The sequence below is a fragment of the Neomonachus schauinslandi genome, chromosome 8 (genome assembly GCF_002201575.2).
Source record: "Neomonachus schauinslandi chromosome 8, ASM220157v2, whole genome shotgun sequence".
NCBI classification, from domain to species: Eukaryota; Metazoa; Chordata; class Mammalia; order Carnivora; family Phocidae; genus Neomonachus; species Neomonachus schauinslandi.
The window spans coordinates 127,466,379-127,492,135 of record NC_058410.1 but is presented as its reverse complement, the minus strand read 5'-3'; the positions used below and the strand labels follow the sequence as shown (position 1 = coordinate 127,492,135).

The 25,757-nt window shown below is 36.0% G+C and overlaps 1 protein-coding gene and 1 pseudogene across 4 annotated transcripts; both read left to right on the top strand.

The window, feature by feature from the left end:
- Positions 1-25,271, top strand: SLC35B3 (solute carrier family 35 member B3). Of its 4 annotated transcripts, none has more exons than XM_021697200.2 (11): positions 4-74; positions 3,652-3,787; positions 5,316-5,609; positions 8,090-8,211; positions 11,809-11,963; positions 13,460-13,567; positions 17,864-17,961; positions 20,210-20,302; positions 20,710-20,821; positions 23,518-23,587; positions 24,609-25,271. In XM_021697200.2, the coding sequence occupies exons 3-11, from the start codon at positions 5,409-5,411 to the stop codon at positions 24,757-24,759; spliced, it is 1,110 nt and encodes a 369-aa protein (XP_021552875.1). In that variant the 5' UTR covers positions 4-74; positions 3,652-3,787; positions 5,316-5,408; the 3' UTR covers positions 24,760-25,271. The 4 variants fall into 4 exon arrangements, with proteins under 4 accessions (XP_021552874.1, XP_021552875.1, XP_021552877.1 ...); XM_021697202.1 differs by lacking the exon at positions 4-74 and adding an exon at positions 350-438; XM_021697201.1 differs by lacking the exon at positions 4-74 and adding an exon at positions 1,838-1,935.
- Positions 14,342-15,360, top strand: LOC110586889 (annotated as a pseudogene).
- Positions 25,272-25,757: the final 486 nt, after the last annotated feature.

Sequence of the window (25,757 nt, the reverse complement as noted above, 5' to 3'; positions counted from 1 at the left end):
CGATGCGAGCACCTTGCGAGGAGGCGGCGACGGCTGTGGAAAGTGCAGGAGTAGACGGAGAGGAGAAGAAGGAGGTGATGGCGACGGACCTGGGGAGGGGGAGACGCTCTGTCTGGCTGGCGCCACTCGGGCTGGGCTCACCCTTTTAGGTGACATACCGGCTCTGAAGTGGACGTGTCTCCCCGGCCCTTCGCCGTGTTTGGGACCCAGACCTCCCTCTCCCCAGAGAATCTTGACACAGTTTATTTTCGGTCGGGATGGAGGGCCCGGGTGACTTCCTTTTTTAAAGAACGGAAACCTGCCGGCACGGTTTCTAGGGAGGAGTATCTGCTCCTCCTCGCCCCCTGTCCGCCCTGCGGCTGGCTAGAACTCCCTCACGTCCCCGTCTGTGGACTCTGAGACATGAGGCCACTTCCAGGAGGGCCTTTTAGGCTTATGGTAAGGGGCCTCCGGAGAACTGTCAGTCCCCTGGGTTCCCAGGGCTGCGTCTTAGTTAAGAGCTATTTCCGGGTTCTGTGTTAGATAGGGTACTTAGGGTACTCTGCTGTCCATTTAATTTGTAGTGCAAGGTGATTGTTCTTGCCAGGTTATTAAATTTATGTGATAAACTTCCACTAGAAGTTATGCAGGTTCTCCAGTCTTTGCAGCTTAATTTTCTCCACCTTATTTTTCTTTTAAAGAATTACTGAAAGAAGGTGGAATGCTTTGGTGTGCTAACGGAGAGTTTTTTAGTGTTGGGTATATGCGTTTCTTCTATGATAGGACCTCAGATGTTGAGAATTGGTTTTTGGATTAACGCTTTCCCAAGTTGGGATAGTTTGGGACGTGGAAGAGAGAGATACAGCAGCATTTGAAAATAATTTAGATAAGTGTTATTTGTACTTCATTTCTAAATATATGTCAAATCCTAAGTTTAGATTTATCCCTTGGAAAAAGTAGAGTAAGCATCAAAAATTAGCGCACTGTTTCTTGAACTTAGTGTAATCTGAAGTGTGTACAAAGAAATGAGACAGTATTTTTTTTCGTTTTATAATCATAACCCATAGGTCACTCAATTACTATTTAGAGTCCACTTAATTTATATATAGTGGCAAGATTATTTTATTTGTAACATTGAGTGTGACAAAATACAGAATCAAGTTTGTTCTGGTTACTTACACTGTAATGACATAATTTCCTCATATTCTACCCTTTTTTATGGGAGACGTTTCTTCTAAGGGTTGGAAAAAACTAGATTAAGACATTAACTGAAATAATTTTGACTTAAGTAGGTCATTGTAAATCAGTGTTATCACCAGTTATTTATAATTTTTAAATATCAGTATGCTCTAGAAATGCTACCTTTTTATTCCGTTTTAACAGTTTTTTGTACCCCCAAGTAACATAACATATCTGTGTTGACTTCAGGAAGAGGCCTTAGGCAGTGATTCACACCTGTGGGTTTTTTGTTCTTAGTTTCAAGGGTTACTGTGAATTTCTAAAGCAAAGCAAAATGTTGATCATTTAATTTTAAAACAGTTTTTATGCTTGATTTTATTTTTCCTGCACCAGAAGGACATTGGCCTAGTTTCTTTAGATGATGATTAATATCCATCATTAATGTCTGAAATGGAAGGCGTATGGCAAACATTAAGGATCACAGTTACTGGGTATCAGAGTTTACAGTATCTTCATCAGTCACATGATCTGACCAGTGATGTTCTGATTAAGAAAAGTGCTTTCTAAATGCAAGGCCTTGCAGGGCAGATTTTCTGGTGCTGGTACCTCAAGTAAGCAAAGGAAGTGAATTTATTTCCATGTTCATTTCAGATGCTTTGTGGGAAATTTCAGTGGAGATGTCAGTATTTTGGCACAGATGTCCAAGAAGTGACAGTGCTGGAGGGATTTAACTCTACTTGTCTGGCACAGATCTGCGGCTCCTAAGATTGCCAATAGGTGTGTTAAAAGCAGCAAATTGTCGGAAAGGAGCAGGATTCTATTGACTAAATGGTGCTTACTAAAGTGCAATGGAGTCCTTCATTTCATATGTTACACTTCTGCTATGTGCGAAAATATAATGCAGATGGTATTGTCTCTTCCCTTAAAGGGTATCATAAGTTTGTGAGAGAAGCAGACACAAAAACAAAAAGGCCGTTATGATTTAGGTATCTGTAAAAGTATTTATAAAGTGCTATAAGAGTCCAGAGAATCAACCAGCTTGTAATTTATAGGACCTTAATCAGAGGTGCAGCATTATGAGCATTCATACTGAGTAGTGTGAAAGAGGGATCAGAAAGGGAAGAAGAGATTATAAACAGGCTAATCTAGTAATCTAGGCAAGAGAAAACAGCTGCTAATGGTAGAGTCAGAAACAGATTCTTGGTGCATTTATGGATGTAGATTCAACAGGAACCTTGGCAAAATATAGAATGTGAGGAAAAGGAAAGAGTCTAATAAATACCAGATTTTTGGCTTCATACCAGTAAGTGAGATTGGGAATATAGGAAGAGCAGGTTTGTTTGGAGGGGAACATAATGAGTTCTACTCTGGACACTTAAAATGAGGTGCCAGTGGAACTCATGAGTAGAAATGCTTTCAAAAAAGCATTTGGAAATAGAGATCTGGATTCCAGAAGAGAAGTCTGGGTTGGAAATCCAGATTCATATTTCTAGCTGCACATCAAAAGGGTGAGGAATCTGTGTCAGCAGACCATATCATACTAGCAATAGTTCTAAAGAGTTGAATGACAGCTAACATTTGTGATCTGTCTTACTATATGCTAGGCACTTTTAAATTTATTTCATTTAGTCGTAACAAAAATTCTATCACAGGCACATTTTTTTACCCCCCTTTTAAAGATGTACAACCTAAAGTTCAGAAGGGTTAAGTAATTTGCTCAAGGCTTTTCAGCTAATCAGTATCAAAGCTGGATCTTGAACTCAGATCTGTCAAAATCCAAAGCCTGGGGAAAGGCTTCTCATAATGGTAGCTATAATTTTATTGAGTCAGTACAGTATGCCAGCCATTTTGCTAAGTTACAAACACCTCCAGCAGAAGATGGGTGGGGGAGAAATTTTTGATACTAATAAAAGCAGGAGAGAGGTCCTCTAGAAGTTTTATTTATTCTCTCTGTGTAAATATATAAACATTATTTGCACATTTCCCCTAACCTCTGTTTTCTATACAATTTTTAGTTTTGCTCACAAAGTTTGCCAACACCACAGTGCATTTGAAAAATTGTGTTCAGGTAGACAGTAAGTGATTGCAAGGTGGGGTTTTGAGGGCATCCAGGGGAAGGGCCCATTTATTTGGTTCATCTGAGTGTTTGGGTGCAGAGTATACCAGATATCAAGAATGCAGAGACAAGATTTGAGTCTTGCCTTTCCATTTCTCTTCTCTCCCAACTGAGGGAATTAGGGAGGGTATTCCAAAGGAAGGAACACTAAAGCTTATTTCAAATGCTGACCTAGAGAAAAAAGACATCGGGCTGAAAGAACATAGTATATTTCAGGAATGAAATAATAGTTCCTTGTGGGCAGTTCAGGGCTTGATTGAAAGAGGTGGAGGGAGGAGAAGCTTAGGTGGGGCCAGATATATTTGAATGGTACTTTGTATCCATGCCTACACACATGGAAAGTAGTTACTCAGGTTTTTGTTTCTTCTACATTCAAGATCATTTAAAGCATGGTTTGTAAAGAAAGTCAAATCTCAAGGGTATCCTGCAAGATGACTTAAAAAGTCTTAACTCAGAGATGACTGATTGAAACAGTGTGGGAAGGAAGAACAATATATAAAGAAGAAGAAACAGGTAAAGGAAAAATACAGTAAAACTTTTTAAAATTATGCTTTTTCTATTTAGAAATTTGGCAGGTGCCCTGTAAAATAAATGTTATTTGATGCCTGAGTATTGTTAGTTACAAGTTATATTCCAAACCTTGATCCCAATTTAAATTACTGAAGATGACCTATCTCTGTAATTAGCAAAGGAGAAGTGATCATGAAGAAGTGACTCTAATTCTTGCCATTTTAAACCATCGTGACAGTTTCTTTTAAAGAGATTTCCAAATCTGTCAAAGTTATCCTTATCTATCCTCTTTCCTCAACTATTCTAAATTTTAGTTCTCATTGGATTGTGACAGACAGTGAGTTTTTTCTAGGAAGATAATTTTTTCATCATCAGGTTGTTCTTTAATTGTCATAATTCTTCATTCTCTCTTCAACCTCTACATGGAACTCATTCTTTGGTTTATATAAATCCAAAGGGAAATTGACAGTCATCTCTGGAGCCCTCATGATTTTTTTTTTCACAGACTAACAAAAAATTATGTTTTCCAACTTTCTATAGTCCCAGAAGCGTCTTTACTTCTTTTTTATAAAACAGCTATATTGAGGTATAATTGTTACACACACAAAAAACTGCACGTTTAACATACACAATTTAATTAGTCTGGACACGTGCATATACCTGTAATACCATCACCATAACGATCAAGGTAATACACATTTGTCACCTCCAGAAGCTTCCATGTTTGCCCCTTTGTGTGTGTGTATGTGTGGTGAAGAATGTTTACCACGGTATCTACCCTCTTAACAGATTTTTAAGTGCACACCCCTGTGTTGTTAACTGTAGGCACTATGTCCTATAGCAGGTCTCTAGAACTTACTCATCTTATATAACTGTAACTTAATATTCATTGAACAACAACTCCCCAAAGACTTTTTAAATTAAAATGATTTTCTCCAAAGGAAGAAAACATTTTCTTTTAACCTAACCTAAGAAATGCTCTTGCTAAGGCATATTATCCTTTCTGTTGTCTCTGATAAATCTAGCTTTTTAAAATAACGTAAAGTTGTTTGAGTTTACTTTTAAAACATCATTAACAAATACATTTTACAGTTGACTTAGTACTTAAAGGAGCATCAGCTCTTTTCTGCAAAGACTAACTTTAATGTTAAGATGTCACTCATAAACTATCATGGGCTTTACAAATTATTTCCTTAATACATATAAAACCATAATAAAAGCATATTTACTTCTTTGATGAAATAAACACTAAGTTAAAAAAAAAAAGAAACACCAAGTTAGCTTTTGATTTTTGCTGTGGAAATGAGAATAGCATATATTTAGCGATGTATGGTCTTTATCAGGAGAAGATAAATTGGAGAGTAGACATTGTTTTTGGTTGCTTGGAAGCTTGTATAGAGGAATTAATATATTAATACCCAGAGAGAATGAGATTTACCTGTGTAATTTTTAAAGCGTGATGTGAAATATTTGGAGCATAGTATCTTATGATCCAAATGTTTTTGCTTTAATTGCTTATTTCCTTCTTTAGGACTTGCCTCAGCAAGCAAAAGAAACACTGAACAAAGGAGAGGAAACCAACAAAGATAATTATAGAAGCACTGAATGCAGCAAAACAAGAACAATGGATCTCAAGTTCAACCACTCCAGGAAATATATTTCTATCACTGTCCCTCCCAAAACACAGACAATGTCACCACACATCAAGTCAATAGATGACATCGTAGTACTTGGCATAAATCTCAGCAGATTTAACAAACTTACTCAGTTTTTCATATGTGTTGCTGGAGTTTTTGTATTTTACCTAATTTATGGATATTTACAGGTAAAAAATAGTTACTTATTTACAAGATGCTAATTATAACAGTTGCGGTCAATATGGGCATTACTAATAGTTTTGTCCAAGATATTTTTCTTTATAGGATGCCACTTTATTCACGTTTTTGAGTTTGTTTTTTTTTAAAGATTTTTATTTATTTATTTGAGAGAGAGAGACAGAGAGAGCACATGAGAGGGGGGAGGGTCGGGAGGGTCAGAGGGAGAAGCAGACTCCCTGCCGAGCAGGGAGCCCGATGCAGGACTCGATCCAGGGACTCCAGGATCATGACCTGAGCCAAAGGCAGTCGCTTAACCAACTGAGCCACCCAGGCGCCCCACATTTTTGAGTTTTTTAATATAGAAAAGGATTCTTAAAAGATAGTCTGCTACTTTTAGCAGGGATCAAAATTTCACAGTTAAATATTTCAGATGGGGGGAAGGGAGCAGAGACAAACTTAAAAAATTAAAATTATGAAAAAATTTGAAATACGTTAAAGTAATTGCACCCATGTGTTTCTAAAAGAGAGTGATTCAAGTATTCAGTGGTATTTTGGAACGTAATTCTCCAATAAAATTGAATGATAACACAAAAGCCATAATCTAGTCCATTGTTGATTCTTGGAGCTCAATAATAAAAGGTCATTTTTGCAAAGTATATGAGGATGCTTTATAGTGTTTCCAGGAGTTTCTCTTTAATCGTGTACTATCTGAATTGTTCTTTTTATGAAGCACCTGTTGTGTTCTCATTCTTTTTGGCTTCCTCTTCAAATCTAATTTTGTCAGAACCTTATTTTTCTGTGATTTTTGCCGGTGCAAAACATTTCTGACATTGCCACGAATTGTCTTCGGTTTGTATTATGTTATGGGATTGTTGTATTACCTTTGACTAGCAGCAAATTCCTGACCTTTGGGGACATGGGCTTGATGGGTGAAGAGCCAGGCTAGTGTAAACAATGTTTGAATGGGGACTACTATTCTTAATTGTTGGTTCATTAGTATTTTCAGCCATTACCAACTTTCCTTTTTATGCAGCTTTCTAATGTGAGAAAACCTTTTATAATTCAAGAAATGGAAATGGATGTGTTTTGTTGAAACAGTTAATATGTCTGCTGTTGTTTAGTATTAATCAGTTAGAATGATCTTAAAAATTATTGTACTCTTTCCCATTGTCCTATAGAGATGGAAGATAAAAGGAAGTATAAATGAAGAAAATGGTAGAATTGGCTATTCCTTAGCTTGTAAAAATGCTATGAGCAGTATTAGTGTAAAACAAAAATATGAATTAAAAATCTTAATATTTATAAAAACTAATTTCCCCACCAGAGGATGATACAAAAACTCAAGATATCACAATGAAGAATGATGAAAAACAGTAAATTTTATCAAATACAGGTTTCAGTTTCTTGTTGAGAAACATTTTTTTTTTTCTTTTTCAAAACACCATTGTTAAATAATTTGGGAGCAGAGTTAGCCATTGCAAAAAAGGAAAATGAATTAGAAATTTACAAATTTTATTATTCTTTTTCTGTTTGATTAATCATCAGAGATTTTAATTTATAACATGCAAAGCTTTTAAGATTAATAATTACTTTTACTTTATGAAAACTGACATTGCTACTAACTCTTACATATAATAGCATATTAAAATAGTCCAAAGAAAATGCTTGGGGTTTTATAATGAAGTTAGCTGTATAGATACAGTATAGTGAAATCTATCTGAATGCTAACATACTTAATAAAGCTATTTTCATATTTTATAATTCATATGCCAGAAAAATACTAAATATCTTTCAGACTTACTTGAATATGAAACCTAAATTTGGGGAATTACACAGTATCCTAAAAATGTACAAAATCTAGTTCAGAGTCTATGGTTGGGGGAGGGGAGTGATTAATCGATTAAGCCAGGTATTGGAATACCTCTTACTGACTTGTTAATGGCTTATTAACAATTAACGTAGATATTACTTCATAAGATAACATGTTTCGACAAAGTAACCATTTCCTTTACAAGGAGAAATTTTATATAATCTGTGGCACAAATATTCCAAAAAATCACATTACTGGTTTGAACTGATAAAATTCCTATAGAAAAACAAGCCTGAGATAATAGACTTCTAATGAAATATATTTGTTATACAGTAAATGAGTCCTTGACCCAACTATCTTGCCCATTGTTGGGGCAATTCTTAATTTTGGCAATCTTTTTTTTTTAAAAAGAAAAGCCTAGGATAACATTGCTTCATAGTTATCCCTCCCTCCCTTTGCTTTTCTCACCTGAATATCTAGAGTCCTTTGGAATGGCCTTCTGAACTTCTCTAATTTTACCTCTGAGAAGCCTTGTGATTTGGGTGTTTATTTTGCTTTTTATTTTTTGTTGCTGGGGGTGAGGCTTGGGTTCTTTTTAAAATGTTGTGTTTATAGGAATTTATTGTGAGGAAATTGGTCTGCCCCAGAACTTAACAGTATTCATGTATCTTTTGACAGGAATTAATATTTTCAATGGAGGGTTTTAAGTCCTATGGCTGGTACCTTACTTTAGTACAGTTTGCATTTTACTCCATATTTGGCCTAATAGAACTTCAGCTTATTCAGGACAAAAGGAGAAGGTATGTGGTTTGTTTTTATTTTTTTGACAGTTAAGTTCATTAGTAGTAGTTAAATTTGTTTTGTTCTTTGGGAATATGGAGTATATCATACATGAAATATATACATTTGCAATTACTAAAACATATCTAATACCCCAGATTTTTTATCAGTATAACCAACTTACAAAAAAATATTAAATTTAGTTCAGTTGTACACTGAAGAAAGTGGTCTCTCTTTTAGTGTAATGTTATCAGAAAAATGTAGTTTGGGCTCAACTTACAGTAAATGTATCTTGAAACAGGAGAAAGTATTCAGATGTACATACGTGTTTTTATAAATTGAACTGAAATGGGTACGATTACTGGAAGATTTACAGTGCTAAGAAAGAGCAAAGTGGTGAATAGTCAATGCCACTTTTACAGTGGTTTTTAAAATGCACAGTTAATGTTTTGTGGGATACATTCTATTTAACATTGTCTTCTTTATAATGTGCAGTTGCTGAGACTGCATGTTTAAACCTCAGAAATTTCGTAGCATGCCTTTTCATCAGAATCAGAGGAGTTTGTTTGACAATAACATTTTGCATTGACCATCTAGATTTGAGAAATATCGCGAAATATTTTTAATGGTATACAGAACAATATGCAGTAAAAACCTGATTATAAACAGGAGAAGGTTAGGAAATTGTAACTTCTTGGTAAATGTAAGTGTGGTTATCCTGTCATATCAGACTCTAAGATGTGAATATTTCATGTATACACTGGGCAGTTTAAATGCAGCAAGGAACTATAATACTGAGAGCCTGTCTTCAATGATAGAAATGGTTAGTCTTTCAGTAAAAATAAATATTCACAGCTACCATTTTTCTTACAAAAAATGTTTTTGATATTTGTCTGAAGGTAACTATAAAATTTTAAGTATTTAAGTCTATCATACCAGTATTCCTTCATAGTTCTAATTTTGCTTCTCAACCTCTCTTTATTGCCAATAAATTATTATAGCAGTGATAGTAAAAATGTGTTTGAATCTGAGTTAGTGTCTGTATTATTTTCATATAGGTGCAGTACTCAGCCATAGAGGTGATAAAATAGAAAGTAAATATATCTGTCAAGACTAATGTGTAAGAAAGCATAATGATTCATTACCAGTTGCAAACTGCTGGATGTCTATTTCCAAAGTAAAAGAATCTAATGCTATCTTTATAAAATGGAAAGTGACACAAAGATACACCTCCTTTAAAAAAGATACACCTCCGGGGTGCCTTGGTGCCTGAGTCAGTTAAGCGTCCGACTCTTGATCTCGGCTCAGGTCTTGATCTCAGGGTTCTGAGTTCAAGCTCTGCATTGGGTTCCACAATGGGCATGGAGCCTATTTAGAAAAAAAAGATATACCTCTCTCTCATCTACCCAAATGAAATAGGGAGTGAGCCTCCAGCCATGTTTATCCCAACCCTTAACCCAAATGACTATAACAGTTTTAAAGATAAAATAATTTGTGTTTGATTTAAACATAAATGAAGGCATATAGAAGAATTTACAGACGTATAATAAATATAATTATGAATTAAAACCTTTTCGCTTCCAAGGCACATTAAAAACATTTTTAGAAGAAGCTTTTAAAGGTATGTTACAGTGAAAATATGCTCAATCACATATTTCTGAATTTATTTAAGTGGTGCTGCTCTTCAGACCTTTAGGTAGCCAAACTCTTTGCTTAGTTGTTTTTTTTTTTCTTTTTCTTCTTTCTTCCTATATTTATATGAATACTGCATACTTGAAAGAGTAGAGGAGTCAGAAAACATGTATTTGAGTCTTGGCATGGCCTCTAATTAGCTCTCTTAAGACCTCAAGGGAGTTGCTTAAGTTCTCTGACATTTGAGGATCAAATGTGGTAATGTGCGGGGAGGCTATTGTAAGCTGTAACACCCTAAATACACTACTTGTTATTTTTCATCAAAGTTATCTTGTAACTTTATTATTACTTTGCATGAGGTTTTAATAAAGGAGATCTGTCAAATTGGTTTCGAAGGAGCCAATGAAAGTCACAGTCCACCCCCCACCCCCCCACCACCGCCTAAAGGCATGAGAAATTGGGATATTAAATAAAACAGCCACAGCGGCACCCAGGAGGAAGATGATGAATCTAACCTCCTGGTCTCACCAGTGGGCAAACACACCTCGAGGAGGGCTGGGGTTTTCGTGAGTCTGTACGGCAAGTAGCTCTCAGAGTTGTGACCCTCTGAATACAGGCCTCCTGAGTTTTAGGCTGCTTTTCTACCTATGTTATGTTACTTCTGTAATCACCATCCTTGTGATTTTTTCTGACTCGAGGCAGAAAAAAAATTATTTTCGGGCCACTATTTGCAATTTATGTCTGAGGAAATTTGACCACTGTGACTTCTGTCGTTACTTGGAGGAGTAGTGCTGTCCTTCCCTGATGATACCTCACTGAGGATTAAACCCCACAGACAGCATACAAATCAGTGTCTGTGTACACTGATGCATACGTGCATGCCGAGTTATTTCCACATGGACTTTAAATGTTGACAACTGTATTAGTAGTTAAGTAGGAAAGGCCTCGAAATTGAAATATAAGTGGAAAAGATAGATTTTAATTGACTTTTCCAGTAAATTATTTTGCCTTATATCTAGCCAAATAAAAAATGTGGAGGAATTTTGTTGTCTTGATTTAAATGGAACATAAATCCCAAAATGGAAGCTACTTCTAAGTATGCAGCATAATCTGATTATGTGAATAGTACTTCATGTGTTAGTCACCCCAGTGTACAAGATTATTTTAGACCATTAAATATCTAGTCAAAGTGAGCATATGCTCGCAATAATAGCACAAAATTCTGAAGCTGCCAAATTAAAAACCCCCTTAGGAAATTCAGACAGAACCCAAAGCAGTGATTTGGGATCCCGAGGAGAGAATCAGATTGTTCATCTTGAAGTTGATTATTGTAACATCTTATGGAATACAGAGTTAGAGTGGACATTGTGGTAATAAAAATCATGTTTAGAGTTTTAAGCCACCACTCCAGAATATCTGGAGATATTCTGCTCAGGTTATTTTAGCAGAAGGGCTGAATATATTTTTCCTAATGCTAGATGGGAACATTAGGAAACAACAACAATTTAGAAGTTGAAAATTAGTTAGGGGCTGTTTACCGTTGTGGAGGTCAATATTGTTTAAAACTCAGCTCTTTTTTTCTAAATTTAGTCAAGATAGTTTATATATATAGATATAGATATAGATATGGATATATAGATATATAGATATCTATATATATATAGATATGGAACGGCTGTTAAAAAAACCTCTTACCAACATTTTTTTTTTAATACCATCAGGGCGAATCTGTGTAACTCTGGTACACCATTTTTTTCACACAGTTCGAGTTCTTACTTGTGATTGATTAAATAAGGGTAAATTGTTGTTTTTACCAACATTGTTTTATACAAGTAAAGTGTGATAACTTTTAAAAATACTGCTATTTCACCAATATTGCTAGAAATATTCAACAGAAATTAGACATTTACACATTGTAAACACATTATCTTACAGTAGTATGAATTGGGTCCCGAAATGAAGATTTTAAAAATTGTCTTTTACAGAATACCAGGAAAAACCTACATGATAATAGCTTTTCTAACTGTGGGTACTATGGGGTTATCAAATACTTCCTTGGGCTACCTGAATTATCCTACCCAAGTCATCTTCAAGTGCTGCAAATTGATTCCTGTTATGCTAGGAGGAGTTTTTATTCAAGGTATAGTAATGATATATTTTCATACTGTTTGAAACTAATAGGATATGTTATGGCATCTAGCATTAGGAAAAACATTAAACTCCAATTAATATTTTCAATAAACATTCTCGATATTGGAACAATTCTGAGTGACATCTTATAAAATAAGGTATTATAGGGGCGCCTGGGTGGCTCAGTCGTTAGGCATCTGCCTTCGGCTTGGGTCGTGGTCCTGGGGTCCTGGGGTCCTGGGATCGAGCCCCGCATGGGCTCCCTGCTCTGCGGGAAGCCTGCTTCTCCCTCTCCCACTCCTCCGGCTTGTGTTCCCTCTCTCTCTGTCAAAAAATAAATAAATCTTTAAAAAAAAATAAGGTATTATAAAAACACTGATACTTCTGTGATATCTCCTAGTATTCGAAATCAGTAATTCAGACTCAAGAAAAATAAAAATAGTATTTTGTTTTATTATTTTTTTTTCTTTTAATCTGGAATCTATCACATTTCCAGAAATACTGCATTCAAGTATTGAAGGCATAACTCAGAAATACCTGGAAACTCCCTTTTTTCAATTCTTTCACTCTTCTGCTCCTCAGGGCACCCCCCTCTACCTCCATTATACAAATGGACAATTCGCTCAACGAAGTAAGCTTAACCTGAGCAGAACTGCTTTTTTTACCAACTCTGCGGGCTTATTGGCTTCCTAGAGCCCCAACTAAGTTACAAGCTATGTGGAAATAGGAGTAAAGAGGAAACTAATAGCAAGTAGAACAAGTTTTTGTTGTTCATGTCACTGTCATGAGAAATACTTGTTTTGATAATTAAGGGCCCCTGTATCACTAAAGTTCTTAAACAGCCTAACTTCATTTTTTTTACATTGGATGCCTTCCCACAGAGGCCCTCTGTAATGAACGTGTCTGTTGGCTATATCACATATAATATCAGGGTGGCTGTTCTTGCAAGAAAAAGCATTGACACCAATCCTTATTAAAAACCACATGCATGTATAATATTTCCTTAGTGATCCTTATGAAAAAGTTATACTACATAATTTTTAAATAAAATTTAAATAATGTGGATATACCATAACAGGTTAATTCTCACCAACCTAGAACTTATCTGATTATGGTCATTGTAAACTTAAACGGTTATATAACCTGAATAATTGCTCTGGTTACTTTTAAATGTATAAGCTATAAGAAAATTCATACCTTCTATTATATATGAAGTAAAGGAGGCACTCATGTCCACAAACTTTAAATGTTCATATTTACTCAATACCATAACATATAAAGTAGGATCTCATATCTGACTTATGAGGACATGTTGGTGCTCATTGGTCATTTAATTCTCAGAAGCCCTTCTGTGACTATCTCAGGCGTTGATCTAAACATTCTTCATATATTTTTGACTTTGGATATAAAAAGCAGATCCTGCTCTACTTGGTTAGACACATAGATCTAAAACTGTGCCAAGTGGGCATTTGCATAATGAGGTTGGCTTACATTTATTTTACACAGGGAAGCGTTATAACATTGCAGATGTGTCAGCTGCAGTGTGTATGAGCCTTGGTCTGATATGGTTCACCCTAGCTGACAGCACGATTGCACCAAATTTCAACCTGACAGGTAAGGAAATTATTTGTACTCCTGGATTTTGCAGGCATTTTGGTTTAAGAGTAAGAACTTTTACAATTTCATAAGGATTTCAAATGATGGTGTGACATCTGTGATTTTCATATCTAACATAAAGCTTTCAGACTTTCCATGTAAGATACAGTAAAAATATTACAGTCCTGGAAGTGTAACAGTTATTTTTAGTGCTCTTGTATTTTGACCTAACAAGAGGCTGTTTGGCCAGTCAAAATCTTCTGTGATCGAGTACATGATAGAGCAATTTCTCATGGGCTGAGTTGGAAGTTTACACATGAGTTATAGAAGAATCACATTAGTAACTGTTTTTATTCTTTTTTTTTTTAATTGAAATTGTACATTTACTTGTCATTGTTTTAGCTAAAGAGGGAAAGGTATGCTGTATGTTAATATTGAACTGTGTGCTCTAAGTATGGTTAGAACCTTAAAGTGCTTGAACTTTCCACCATGAAGTCACCTCATAGTGTGCCAGGTGGAATTTTATAAATAAAATTTAGATTTTTCACAGGCAAAATAGGTATTATAGTATATTTAAAACTAAATAGCATAAAGGTGTTAGAATATTGTTTTTATTCTAAAGACCTTGAAGAGAAATTATTATATATACAGTATTACCATTCTTATACTACTGAGTTTTATTCATAAGCTTATTATCATCCCATCTCCTAGCCTGACAGAAACAGTATTTAAAATACCTAGGTATTGGGAGGGGCCTCTTTGTGGCGAGAGGAGGAGTAGGTACGGATGAAGATGGTGGCACCCAAGGCCGCAAACTGCATCATGGAGGTCTCCTGTAACAGGCAGGAAGCAGCGAGAAGCCCAATGCTGAGGACATGACTTCCAGAGATTACTACTTTGATTCCTGTGCTCACTTCGGCATTCAGGAAGAGATATTGAAAGATGAGGTGCACACCCTCATGTACCAAAACTCTGTTTCACAACTGGCACCTCTTTAAGGACAAAGTGGTGCTGGGTGTAGGCTCAGGCACAGGGATCCTCTAAGTTTGCTCCCAAGGCTGGAGCCCACAAGGTCTTTGGGATTGAGTGTTCCAGTATCTCTGATTATATGGTGAAGATTGTCAAAGCCAACAAGTTAGACCACATTGTGACTGTCATCAAGGGGAAGGTGGAGGAAATAGCACTTCGGTGGAGAAGGTGGACGTCATTATCAGTGAGTGAACGGCCCATTGCCTCTTTTATGGATCAGTGCTCAACGTGGTGCCCTATGCCCCAGACAAGTGGCTGGCACCTGATGGCCTAATCTTTCCAGACTGAGCCACGCTACACATGACAGCCATTGAAGACCGGCAATACAAAGACAAGAGCCACTGGTGGGAGAATGTATATGGCTTTGACATGTCTTGCATCAAAGGTGTGGCCATCAAGGAGCCCCTGGTAGATGTGGTGGACCCCACGCAGCTGGTCACCAAGGCCTGCCTCATAAAGGAGGTGGACATCTACACTGTCAAGATAGAAGACCTGACTTTCAACTCTCCCTTCTGCCTGCAAGTGAAGTGGAATGCCCGGTGGCTTACATCAACATCAAGTTCCCTCGCCGCTGCAAGATGGGCTTCACCAGCCCCGAGTCCCCATATGTATGCTGCAAGCAGGCAGTGTTCTACATGGAAGACTACCTGACAGTGAAGACCGGTGAGGAGATCTTTGGCACCATTGGCATGCGGCCCAGTGCCAAGAATAATCATGACCTGGACTTCACCATTGACCTGGACTCCACGGGCCAGCTGTGTGAGCTTTCCACTGACTACTGATGGCACGCGATTTCTCCCACCCCAGCCGGACCAGCCCTGCACGGGCCCAGGGGCTGTAGCATTCTTAGGCAGTTTTGGGACTCTCCCTTCCTCCCTTTCCTCTCTCAGAGGGGGTTTTAAGGGTCTGGGCTGTGGAGGTCGCACCGTGACTGTTTTTCATAACTTATGCTTTTGTATGGTTGCATTTATACCAGTAAATGCTCAGCAGGGGAAAATAAATAAAAAGGTGTTCAGAGGAAGTGTGAAAAAATGGGAAAAAATTTTAATTATTCATGAGAAAAAAAGTGTTGCATAAAGAAGAAAATCATTTACATCAGCTTTGTTCTTTCTAAGAATCAAAATTTTTCTTACTGGCAATGGGTCAACCTTCTTTACTAGCTTTGTTAACCAGGCTAAGTTAATGGATTTGAATGTAACCAGTACAGCCTCTTGGAGCAAGCCCTTTAACAACCAAAAGATTCTGGTGGAACCTATTGCATCTCTTTCAATTTTGATTGTTCAGAGTACAAGTGATCATTACTTCAATGAGTTTTACTCTGAGAAAGCTTATAGTTATAGATGTGTCCGACATGGCTTAGATTTTTCAGGAACACTTCCTGTCAGCAACACTAAAAGGAAAACTATATATGAAAACTGAGATAATTGACTCTTTTACTTATGAAAAAGCAGTTGTAGAGAAGGCACAGGATTTGCAGTCAAAGAGATGGCTTCCAGTTCTGTTCAGATCACTTAAAATTATAACCATGGATAAATTGTCAGACCCCTTTATGCTTCCCTTTTAAAACAGAGATAATGATGTAGCTTGCCTCACACAAGGGCAGTGGGAGGGTTGACTGAGGTGATGGAATAATGGATATGAAAGCGCATGCGCGTGCTGGGGCGGGGGGACGATAATGATGGAATGAGGTGGTATCAGTAGTCCTGCAACTTCTCGTGGTGATGTAGTGTCAACCCAGTCTGACTCCCATGGAAATATTTGGTAAGAGAATTAGAACCTAATAATACTTCATCATTAAGAATAACTGATGAATAGTTATCACAGTCCCTGATCTGTGACAGTTTATGATCTAAAGGAGATTAGATTCACTGTTAAGATAGTTACTTAAGGTAGACATAAAGAAAACTTTGAACGTATAAAGCGAATATATCAGAATTTACTTATTCAAATAAATGTCTGCCTTTAAATATTGCCCTCAGGGTGCAATTCAGGTATTTTCATGCCGTTGCCATTGTTCAGGACATTTCTGGAATGTCTTCGAATAGCCTGTTAGGAGCTAGGATATTGTGTTCAGGGTCTTCAAGAGCAGCTTGTCTTTTTGTTTTAAGGACAGATTTGGCATTTGAAATAAGTAAAAGCATTCAAAATCAAGTTTGGTGGATAAAAATGTATGATTAGGTAATACCACAAAGTTAGATGATCAGAAGGCAAATTGAAGAATAAGCATGAAAACTTGAAAGTTCTCAAGTGCACACACATGTACATATATTTTTCTGCTCCCTGCGATTGCTTATACATTGTTAAAAAAAAACAATGCAAAAGGGAAACTTCCTTAAATCCCAGCAGACTCACAGACGTAACCAAGTTTGCCTTTTGTTCTTTCTGTAAAGCACCATGACTAGTGACCAGTGTCCCAAACACTGGCAGTGAACAGCCTGCTTCTCAGGTAGACATGCTCATTTGCCTGAGTGTTGATTTCCAGGTTTGTTTATGCCAATTGTACCCGTTACTATAACCATGTAATAATATTACTTAAATTGTTCAAAAATAATTTGGAGACAGAATTGTTTCTGTTAAGTTAATTGAAACAATTTGGTTGACTAGTCAATAAAATCACCGTTGAATTAAGTATGAAGGAAACAACTGTAAAAAGAGCAGGATATCATACAAGTGTGAAAGGATTCTGCACCCCAACTATTTGAGAAGTTCCTGCGTTTCCCACGTGCTTTTTAACAAAACAACTGGGAAAGCATTAACAATGTGTGTTACAAGTATGGTTTATACAGAAGAGAAAGTGCAGAATTTTAGTCAGGACACATACTCAGAGAAAATACCGTGGCAATTGCATGCATGTTTATGTGTTCTAAATGAAATGTTTAAATAATGTAGGTAACATCTTTTATGATTTCCCTCCTTGTCTGTTTTTTTCAGTTAACCGACTAACCGCCAGTCCTGACAGAGCTCCTAAGAATTTCTTCTATATTTGCTTAATACAGTGTTCCTTTCTAACATTTCATCTAATTTAAAAGCAGAACTATTAGTTGATCTAATAGGGAAACACAATAAGCTTGAATGTAGTTGATTAGTGTCGGTTACTTGTGTTTTTAACGTCATCACATATGTGCCCATTACAGCTGGTAGTCGATAAAAATCATCAATTTTTATTGAAACAATGTGATTTAAGATCTGCTTTTGTTTTTTAACCCAATAAAATCTCTGATAAATCTTGATTATCGTTCACCTATTTAAATAAGGAGGTTGTGTTTCTCTTATGCTTTCTTGAAGGTGTGATCCTTATTTCCCTGGCACTGTGTGCAGATGCTGTCATTGGAAATGTTCAAGAGAAAGCTATGAAACTGCATAATGCTTCTAATTCGGAAATGGTAAGGACTCCAGTGCTTCTTCACAGCAAACAGGCTCAAAAGTGGTGAGGTGCTAACTTAATGAAATAGTTACGGTATTAAAGACTCGCATGGCATTTTTAAACTAGTTTGTCATCATCATTTTCGTAAAAGTAATACATTCAAACATTATGGGAACTAAAAAAGATACCACTACCCCTCTTAAGAGCTTATTGTATAATATTTGATAAATTTTTTCCTTATTAAAAAAAATAAATTTTTTTCCTTATTTATAGGGGTTTTTTTTTACATATTAAAAAGATCCTGTGTTACATCCCTTTTCTTCCCTTTTGTATTTGGTATTATTTTCCATTTAGAAGTTTGTAATTTTGATGTAGTTTATCTTTTCCTTCATGGGTTCTGGCTACCTATTATGATTGAAAAGGGCTTTCCCAACTTTTAAGAATTTTACCCATGCTGCGTTTTATGATTGCCTTTTTAATTAAATCTTTTTTTTTTTTTTTTAAGAGCAAGATGGAGGGTGGCAAAGGGAGAGAGGGAGAGAGAATTTTAAGCAGGCTCCACTCCCAGCACAGAGCCCGACATGGGGCTCAGTCTCACAGCCCTGAGATCATGACCTGAGCCAAAATCAAGAGGCAGACATTTAATCGACTGAGCCACCCAGACAACCCTAATTAAATCTTTGATCCAACCAAAACTTTAAAAAATTTTCTTATCTATCCACTTGTCCCAGTATCATTTGTTGAAAAATCCACTTTTCCAGCTTAAGTGCCTTCTTTATCATATAATATTCTAATGTAGAATTCAGAATTGTGTTCTTTTGAATTTACTTCTGCACCAAAACCATATGACAGCAGCTTTATCATACATTTACCATATGTTAGAACTAGCCAGCAATATTCCTTTTGTTTTTCAGAATATTACTACCATTAGTTATTCTTGGATGTTCATATCTCCAAATAAACTAGAAAATTCCATTGTTAATTGTGATTGGTATGGAATTGAATTATAAGTTAATTTAGAGAGAATGGCATCTATATACTTGAGTCTTTCAGTCCAAGTCCATGATTTTCCTTTTATACAAGTGGCTTTTTTTTAAATGTCCCTTAGATTTTTTTAAGTTTTTTTCATATAAATCCAACATATTTCTTATTGAAGTTATTGTTAGGGGTTTCATCTTTTTGCTGTTGTTACTGCAAATAATGTCCTTTCTTTCCTTATATCTTCTACCTGGTTGGTATTTTTATATAGGAAAGTTATCATGTGTATGTTTACATTAATTTCATAGCTAACCCCTCGCTAGACAGAGAGAGCATACCACATTAAGGGTATATAGGAATGGTCTTTCCTATTATTTTGTCAGCAGAGTGGGCATCTTTAAGGAGTCTTTAATCTTGGTCAGAAGTTTTCTTGATCATCATCACCACTCTTCCTAGATAAGGTAAAGATCAGATAATTAAGGAACTATAAGTTGCTAGAAAGTTACTATAATACAGTGGTTAAGAGCTTAGACAGACTCTGGGCTAAGATCGCCTCTTTTATATCCTAGCTTTATGAGTTCTCTTACTGGGGCAAAATGACTTACTATCTCTAAGTTTTAGTTTCTTTATCTGCAGATAGAGGAGTGATCATTAAGAGTGTCTAACTCATAGGCTGGTTGTGAGAAGTGGAATAATTTATGTAGAGCATTATTAGCACATGATTAGCATTATTAGTACCCGACACATCACAGGTGCACAAGTGTGATGATGCCCCTGCTGATTGTGCTTATGAGGAATATAAGGAACTGGGATAGAAAGATTGGTAGGAAAACTGGGAAATCAAGCAATAGATATGCCAATAGATATGTCCCTGCTTATTTTCATTATCTGTTAATATCTTTACAAACTTAACATTTGATGTTCTGATGTTTAATAAGTGGCTTTAAAGGGTTTTTTTGTTTTGTTTATGTGTGTTTTTGGAACCCCAAAATTCAAATGTGGTTTGAATCAGTAATCAAGCCAGGCAAAAAAATGAATATTATGTAACTGTATACATGGAAGGATCAGTCCTGCTATGTTATGATGTACGTAAAATAAGCCATAAACTTATAAAGAGGATCAATCATCATCTCCAGAAAGCTAGGCCATATTGAAACAATGATGTCACTTAAAAATGGTGGTTCTTCAGATTTAATTGAGTAGATTAATTGAGCCATATATTGAAAATCCTTCATTTTCTGCTTTTGGTTTGATAGCATTTTTTTCCACTTTATTTTTATCTACCATAGGTTTTATATTCGTATTCAATCGGTTTTGTGTACATTTTATTGGGATTGACATGCACTAGTGGATTAGGCCCTGCAGTAACATTTTGTTCAAAGGTAAACACTAATCACATTTTTAAAAATAAACATCTTCCATTAAATAGTTCCCTCTGTATTTCTTGTTCAAAAAGATTGTTTTTTATGTAATTTGATAACTCCTTTAGTATAATATATGCAGATCAGAAATTATTTCAGAAATGAAATGATTTATATTTAAATTTATTGTATCCTTGCTCTACCCTATAAGTTAATTTTTAAGCGATTCATAATGTAAAAGTTGGGGATTTTTAATTTCATCATTGTTTTTCCATTAAATCAGAACTAAATAAGAATCTTTGCTTGACTGCGTTGTTGAATGGCTTATTATTGCTCAGGAAGTTGATTAAAATCTGTAGTTTTATTTCATTTGTAATACCTCAGGGTTTGTTTTGCATTTTCCTAACAGGCTTTTTTATATGTTGCAGAATCCAATTCAGACTTACGGTTATGCTTTCCTTTTTTCCCTCACTGGGTATTTTGGAATCTCCTTTGTTCTGGCTCTGATTAAAATTTTTGGTGCACTTCTTGCTGTAACAGGTAGGAATGATATACCTGCTTAGATTATGAAGTAAGCATTTAAATTTTCTCTGATGCTGCTTTTCAAAAGATACAGGCAGCATCTACTCTGCATTAAAAAGAAAATTGTTATAGTTCATCAATTTATTTTTTGGCTTATGGTATTTCTTTAAAATTCTAAAGAAAAAGATGTTTGCTCATAATTTTTTATTTGAAGGGTTAATCTTAAAATCAGATATATACATTTATCTAAATAGTAACTTTTAAATACATTAAAAGGACTTTTTATTAGAAAGTATGATGCGCTAAATACCCTTAGAGAAAAATCCTGCTTTTATATGTACTTTTAATTTATAACCAAAAACTCCCATTTTGATGCACTTAAAGTATGGCATGTATATTTTAAACAAAGCTTTTTGGACCTTTCATTTGTACACTTTCTAGGGCATTAACCAGATTATCCTTTCTTTTCCCTAATAATTATCATGTACCTGCTTTATGCAGGAACTTTGCTTGGCACTTTAGAGGAATGGAAGTTGTATTGGTTTTGCTTTGAGGGAGTCAGGAAAACAGATGAGGGGCAACAGGTGAGGCCCAGTGAGGAGGACAGATGACTCCATGTGCTAACCTTGTATCATTTGCCCAGTGAATGGTCCAGATGACAAATGCTCTCAGCCTCTTCCATATGGAGAGAGCCCTGAGTGAAGCCCAGGATTGGAAACAGTGTGGCATTGTCATGAAGGGCACTGGATTGAGATGTCGGAGAAGGAGAGCCCAGTCGCAGCTCTGATGTGTAATGACACATCACCTGGAGAGTAACTCTCCCCTCTTCCCTGGGCTTCATTTCTCTCTTGTGAAGAGACTGGGTTGGACTTGACCATTTCTATCAGAGATACATAGGATTTACATCATAATGCAAACACGCATTAGTCAATTACCTGATTTTAGTATTTCATAGTTTTAGGGGAATACTTACTCTAATACTACAGAGTCAGTTAAGCAAAGGAATAAATACCTCTCTCTTTGTAAAAGTTTATTTGCTTTGTAACGTTTCTCTTTATTTCTCACATAGGACTCCCCTTTTTACTTATTTATAACTTCCCTTTTTAAAGTTTACATTGCTAATGGTAAACAGAGGGCATGTAATTGTAGATCAAGCCATAGCCATAATCTGTCAAGTCATCTCATGCTACCAAGAAAGATTGCAAATTCATATATTTAGCTCAGGTTCCAGTTTTGCTCATAAGATAATAACTGTTTAAAAAGGTTTGATATTAATCAATATGTATTGATTAAACCCTGTGGTTGGTATAAAAAATGTGAGATGCTGTCCTTGTCTTAAAGGTGCAGACAGGTTTATTTCTGTATCGTGTAAAAGAAATGCAGCAGTAATAAAATAGCCAGCATGCATATCCGTTATTATGTACCAGGAGCCATTTTACATACATTATTCATTTTGATATTGCAATAATCCCATAAAAAAGTAGGCACTGTTATTGTTCCATTTTACGAAGGGTAAACTGAGGCACAGGGACGTGAAGTGACTTGCCCCGTGGTCAACCGCCTAGTAAGTTGCAGAATCAGGATTCCAAGTGAGGGAGTCTGGATCCCGACCTGTGCTCTTAACCCACATGTTACACTGCCTCCTGAGCTGGAGTGGTGGCATCACACTCATTAGGAAACCAGGCTCCTTCTGTCTTCTCTGCCATCTTCTTCCTCATTCCAGGCCGTGGGATGGGAGAAGATGAAGGACACATCTTTCTCTTTATGGAATCTTCCTAGAAAGTACACTTCCTAGAAACAGCACTTCTGCTCACTTTTCTTTGACCCAAACCTCATCACATGACAACACCTAACCGTAGGAAAGGCTGGAAGGTATGCCCATAATAGGGGTCCGTTTACTAACACAGAAGGAAGTAGGGGTTAAAATAGGGGTCCGTTTACTAACACAGAAGGAAAAATAGATTTGGGGAATCAGGCTCTGACACATTTCCAAAACAGATTCTTCATTTGGAGTTCATTTATTTATACCTTGGATAGTAAGTGCCAGGAGCTGTCGAGTCCGGGGATATAGGATGAATAAGACAAGAAACTAAGTAAAGCTCACCATCTAGAGGAGGATAGCAACTGATAATGCAAAGTTGGACGGAAGGCTATGATGGAGACATATGCCAAGGTCCTACCTCTACGTGGGTGGGACGGAGGAGGGTTTCAAACCTGACAGCAGACTTGAAGGTCGTACTTGAAAGACAGGTAAAAGTTAATACAGACATGTAAAGAAGACTGTAAAGATTATTCATGGTCTTACTCAGAGATGACCACGATAGGATATTAGTGTGTGCTTTAGCTTACTTCTTTTAAAGACTAACACCTGCTCTACCTAATCCTACCTTCTTTGGGAAAGCCTATTTTTCCTGCCAGACTGTTTCTAAGGATGACCTGCCTCCCTAGTGTCATAGCCTTTATCAAGTACTTATTACAGTTGTACTTTAACATTTAACTATAATATGGTTTAATATCTGTACCCCTCCTAGACTGTAAATGCCATAGCAGCGGCAACAGTGACTTTCTGTTTGGTTTTTGCTTTCCGTCGTTTTCTTGGCATGTCACGTAGATCTTGGCACATAGTAGGCTCTGTAAATATTTGTTGAAAGTGATTTCCAAGATATTACCAAGATAGTAGGCACATTATAAACCAACCTTTTTTCTCCGTACAGTGACAACAGGAAGAAAAGCCATGACCATTGTACTTTCATTTATGTTCTTTGCTAAACCATTCACGTTTCAGTAAGTACTTTTTAATTCAACAGGTTTCTCTACTTGGAGATGCCTGGTTTCACATTTCCTCCTAAGCAGCCTTAATTTATTTATAAAAAATCAGTTTCATCTAGAGCCCTAGTTTATTGATATGTCTTCTGCTATTTATTTTGAAGAAATCATATTGTACACTTAAATTGCCTAACCAGAGTCCCAATGCAATTATGATCCCATTTCCAATATAAATGAACATGAGTGATGTCTTGAGATTAAAGGATTCCACCTTGCCTTGAAACATACACACATACATATGAAACCATATATATGGTTTTTAAAGTTATTTGTCCCCCTCTCCCACAAAGGATTTGAGGTAGAGAATTATTCTGTAAGTTTATTTAGTATATGGCTTCTTGTAAAGCAGTTACTGTTTTCTCGACCGTCTAGTATGCATTTGAAATCAGTATCATTTAAATTTATGCTGCTTAGTTATTGAGAAGATTCAAACTTAGAAATAATGAATGTGTAAGCTTAAAGATAACCACAAGATAAATTTCAGTCAGTGTATTGTTTTCTATAAATTAGTTTCTCTTTCCCCATATGCTAGGTATATACTACAGCAATCTATGCCAGTTCCCCAGCTTTCTCAGGATGTGCCCCTTTTTATCTCATTATGTGCTACCCAACTGGGATAAACAGTTGGACTGCCAAACTGAATTCCCAAGATGGCCATTGGCAGAATGTACTCAGTGCTTTAAGTACATTCTTAGACTGTTGATTAGGACGTGGACTTGAATTTGCTGTTATCTTCAAAGTTCAAATGAACTACATTTAGTATTTTATAAAGTCTCTCTGAATATACTTAATATAAATGAGATGGAATTCTATCTAATCTGATCTAAAAATACTGTTTTTTATTTTAATGCTATTGTAGGCCTCCAATAGCAACATTTTATTTTATTGCAGAATTATTGTGAACTTATCACCAAGTCCTGTGGTTAACAATAAATTGTTACCTTGATATTAATATTTTTTTCCTTCTTTCTCTTCTTAGGTACGTGTGGTCTGGTTTGTTAGTTGTCCTTGGTATATTTCTCAATGTTTACAGCAAAAATATGGATAAAATAAGGCTACCATCACTATATGATCTGATAAACAAAACAGTGGAAATGAGAAAGTCAAGGACGTTGGCACAAACTGTATAGGCAGTGATTCCTCCTGCTTAAAGTAGAATTCTAAGGGAACAATCATCAAATAATTAATTTTCCAAAGGGATTATTATAAAAACCAAAGGAGCTGAAAGGCATGTTATCCATTTGTGGATGGGTCACCTATGAAGTCAGCCTCTTCCGCAGATCACTTGTTTAACTTCTGAAGCAATTAAGAGAGCCACATCTGCCACACCTTAGAACACACTGTCAGTGAAGGACTAATTCTTAGCAGTCTGTTGAGAATTTCACTGGAAAATGGACCGTGTTGCAAAACTAACTGGATATCATGATGACTTTTCAAAGAAATTGATATAATAATATCAATTAATCGATTGTTTGGTCTTCATTCATTTTGGTGGTGTTATTTAAATGATTCTCTGTTATAAGAGTGAACATAGGATTTAAAGTCTAGAAAGAATAACTTCATTATAAATAAAAATTATTCTGCGATTTTTTTAATAAATGCGTTGTTGGAATTTTGTTACGAAGAGGGAAGTGAAGGTTGCAGTAAGGCTTTACATAAACTTCAAACCTTAGGCTTTTCTCTGATCATTTAAAAGTATTCTTTAGAGAAAACATGCCTTAAGTTTTCTGTGGACTATAGACAGTATAACAGAAGGAGTCATCACCCTGCATCCTCTAAGTATGTATCACAAGAAAAACTTGCTACTATCCATCAAAGAAGTGCTACAAGATTTAATGATGTGGATTTTTTAAATAAAGAGAAAATAATTCATGTCTTAAATTATAATAAAATAATAAAATTGTCATAGTTTTTCTCATAAAACAAATTTAATTTGACAGCTTGAAGACTAAATAGGGTAAATATAAGAAACACAAGTGGATTTATACCTATGTTGTTTGCACAGTTTTGATTCGAAACTCATAAAACTTTTAGCCCTTACGTTTTTAGCAGGGAGTTTTGGAATTGCTTCCAGTGTATTAAAAAAATTCTATCTTCATTTTCAGTGTAAGTAATGCTGGTTAAAACA

Bases quoted from the DNA above. Each gene is read 5' to 3' on its own strand.
- SLC35B3 (XM_021697199.1), top strand. From the start codon at position 3: ATGCGAGCACCTTGCGAGGAGGCGGCGACGGCTGTGGAAAGTGCAGGA. The intron at 20,822-23,517 runs GTAGGAATGATA...TTCTCCGTACAG, and splicing joins TGCACTTCTTGCTGTAACAG to TGACAACAGGAAGAAAAGCC. The intron at 23,588-24,608 runs GTAAGTACTTTT...TTCTCTTCTTAG, and splicing joins GCTAAACCATTCACGTTTCA to GTACGTGTGGTCTGGTTTGT.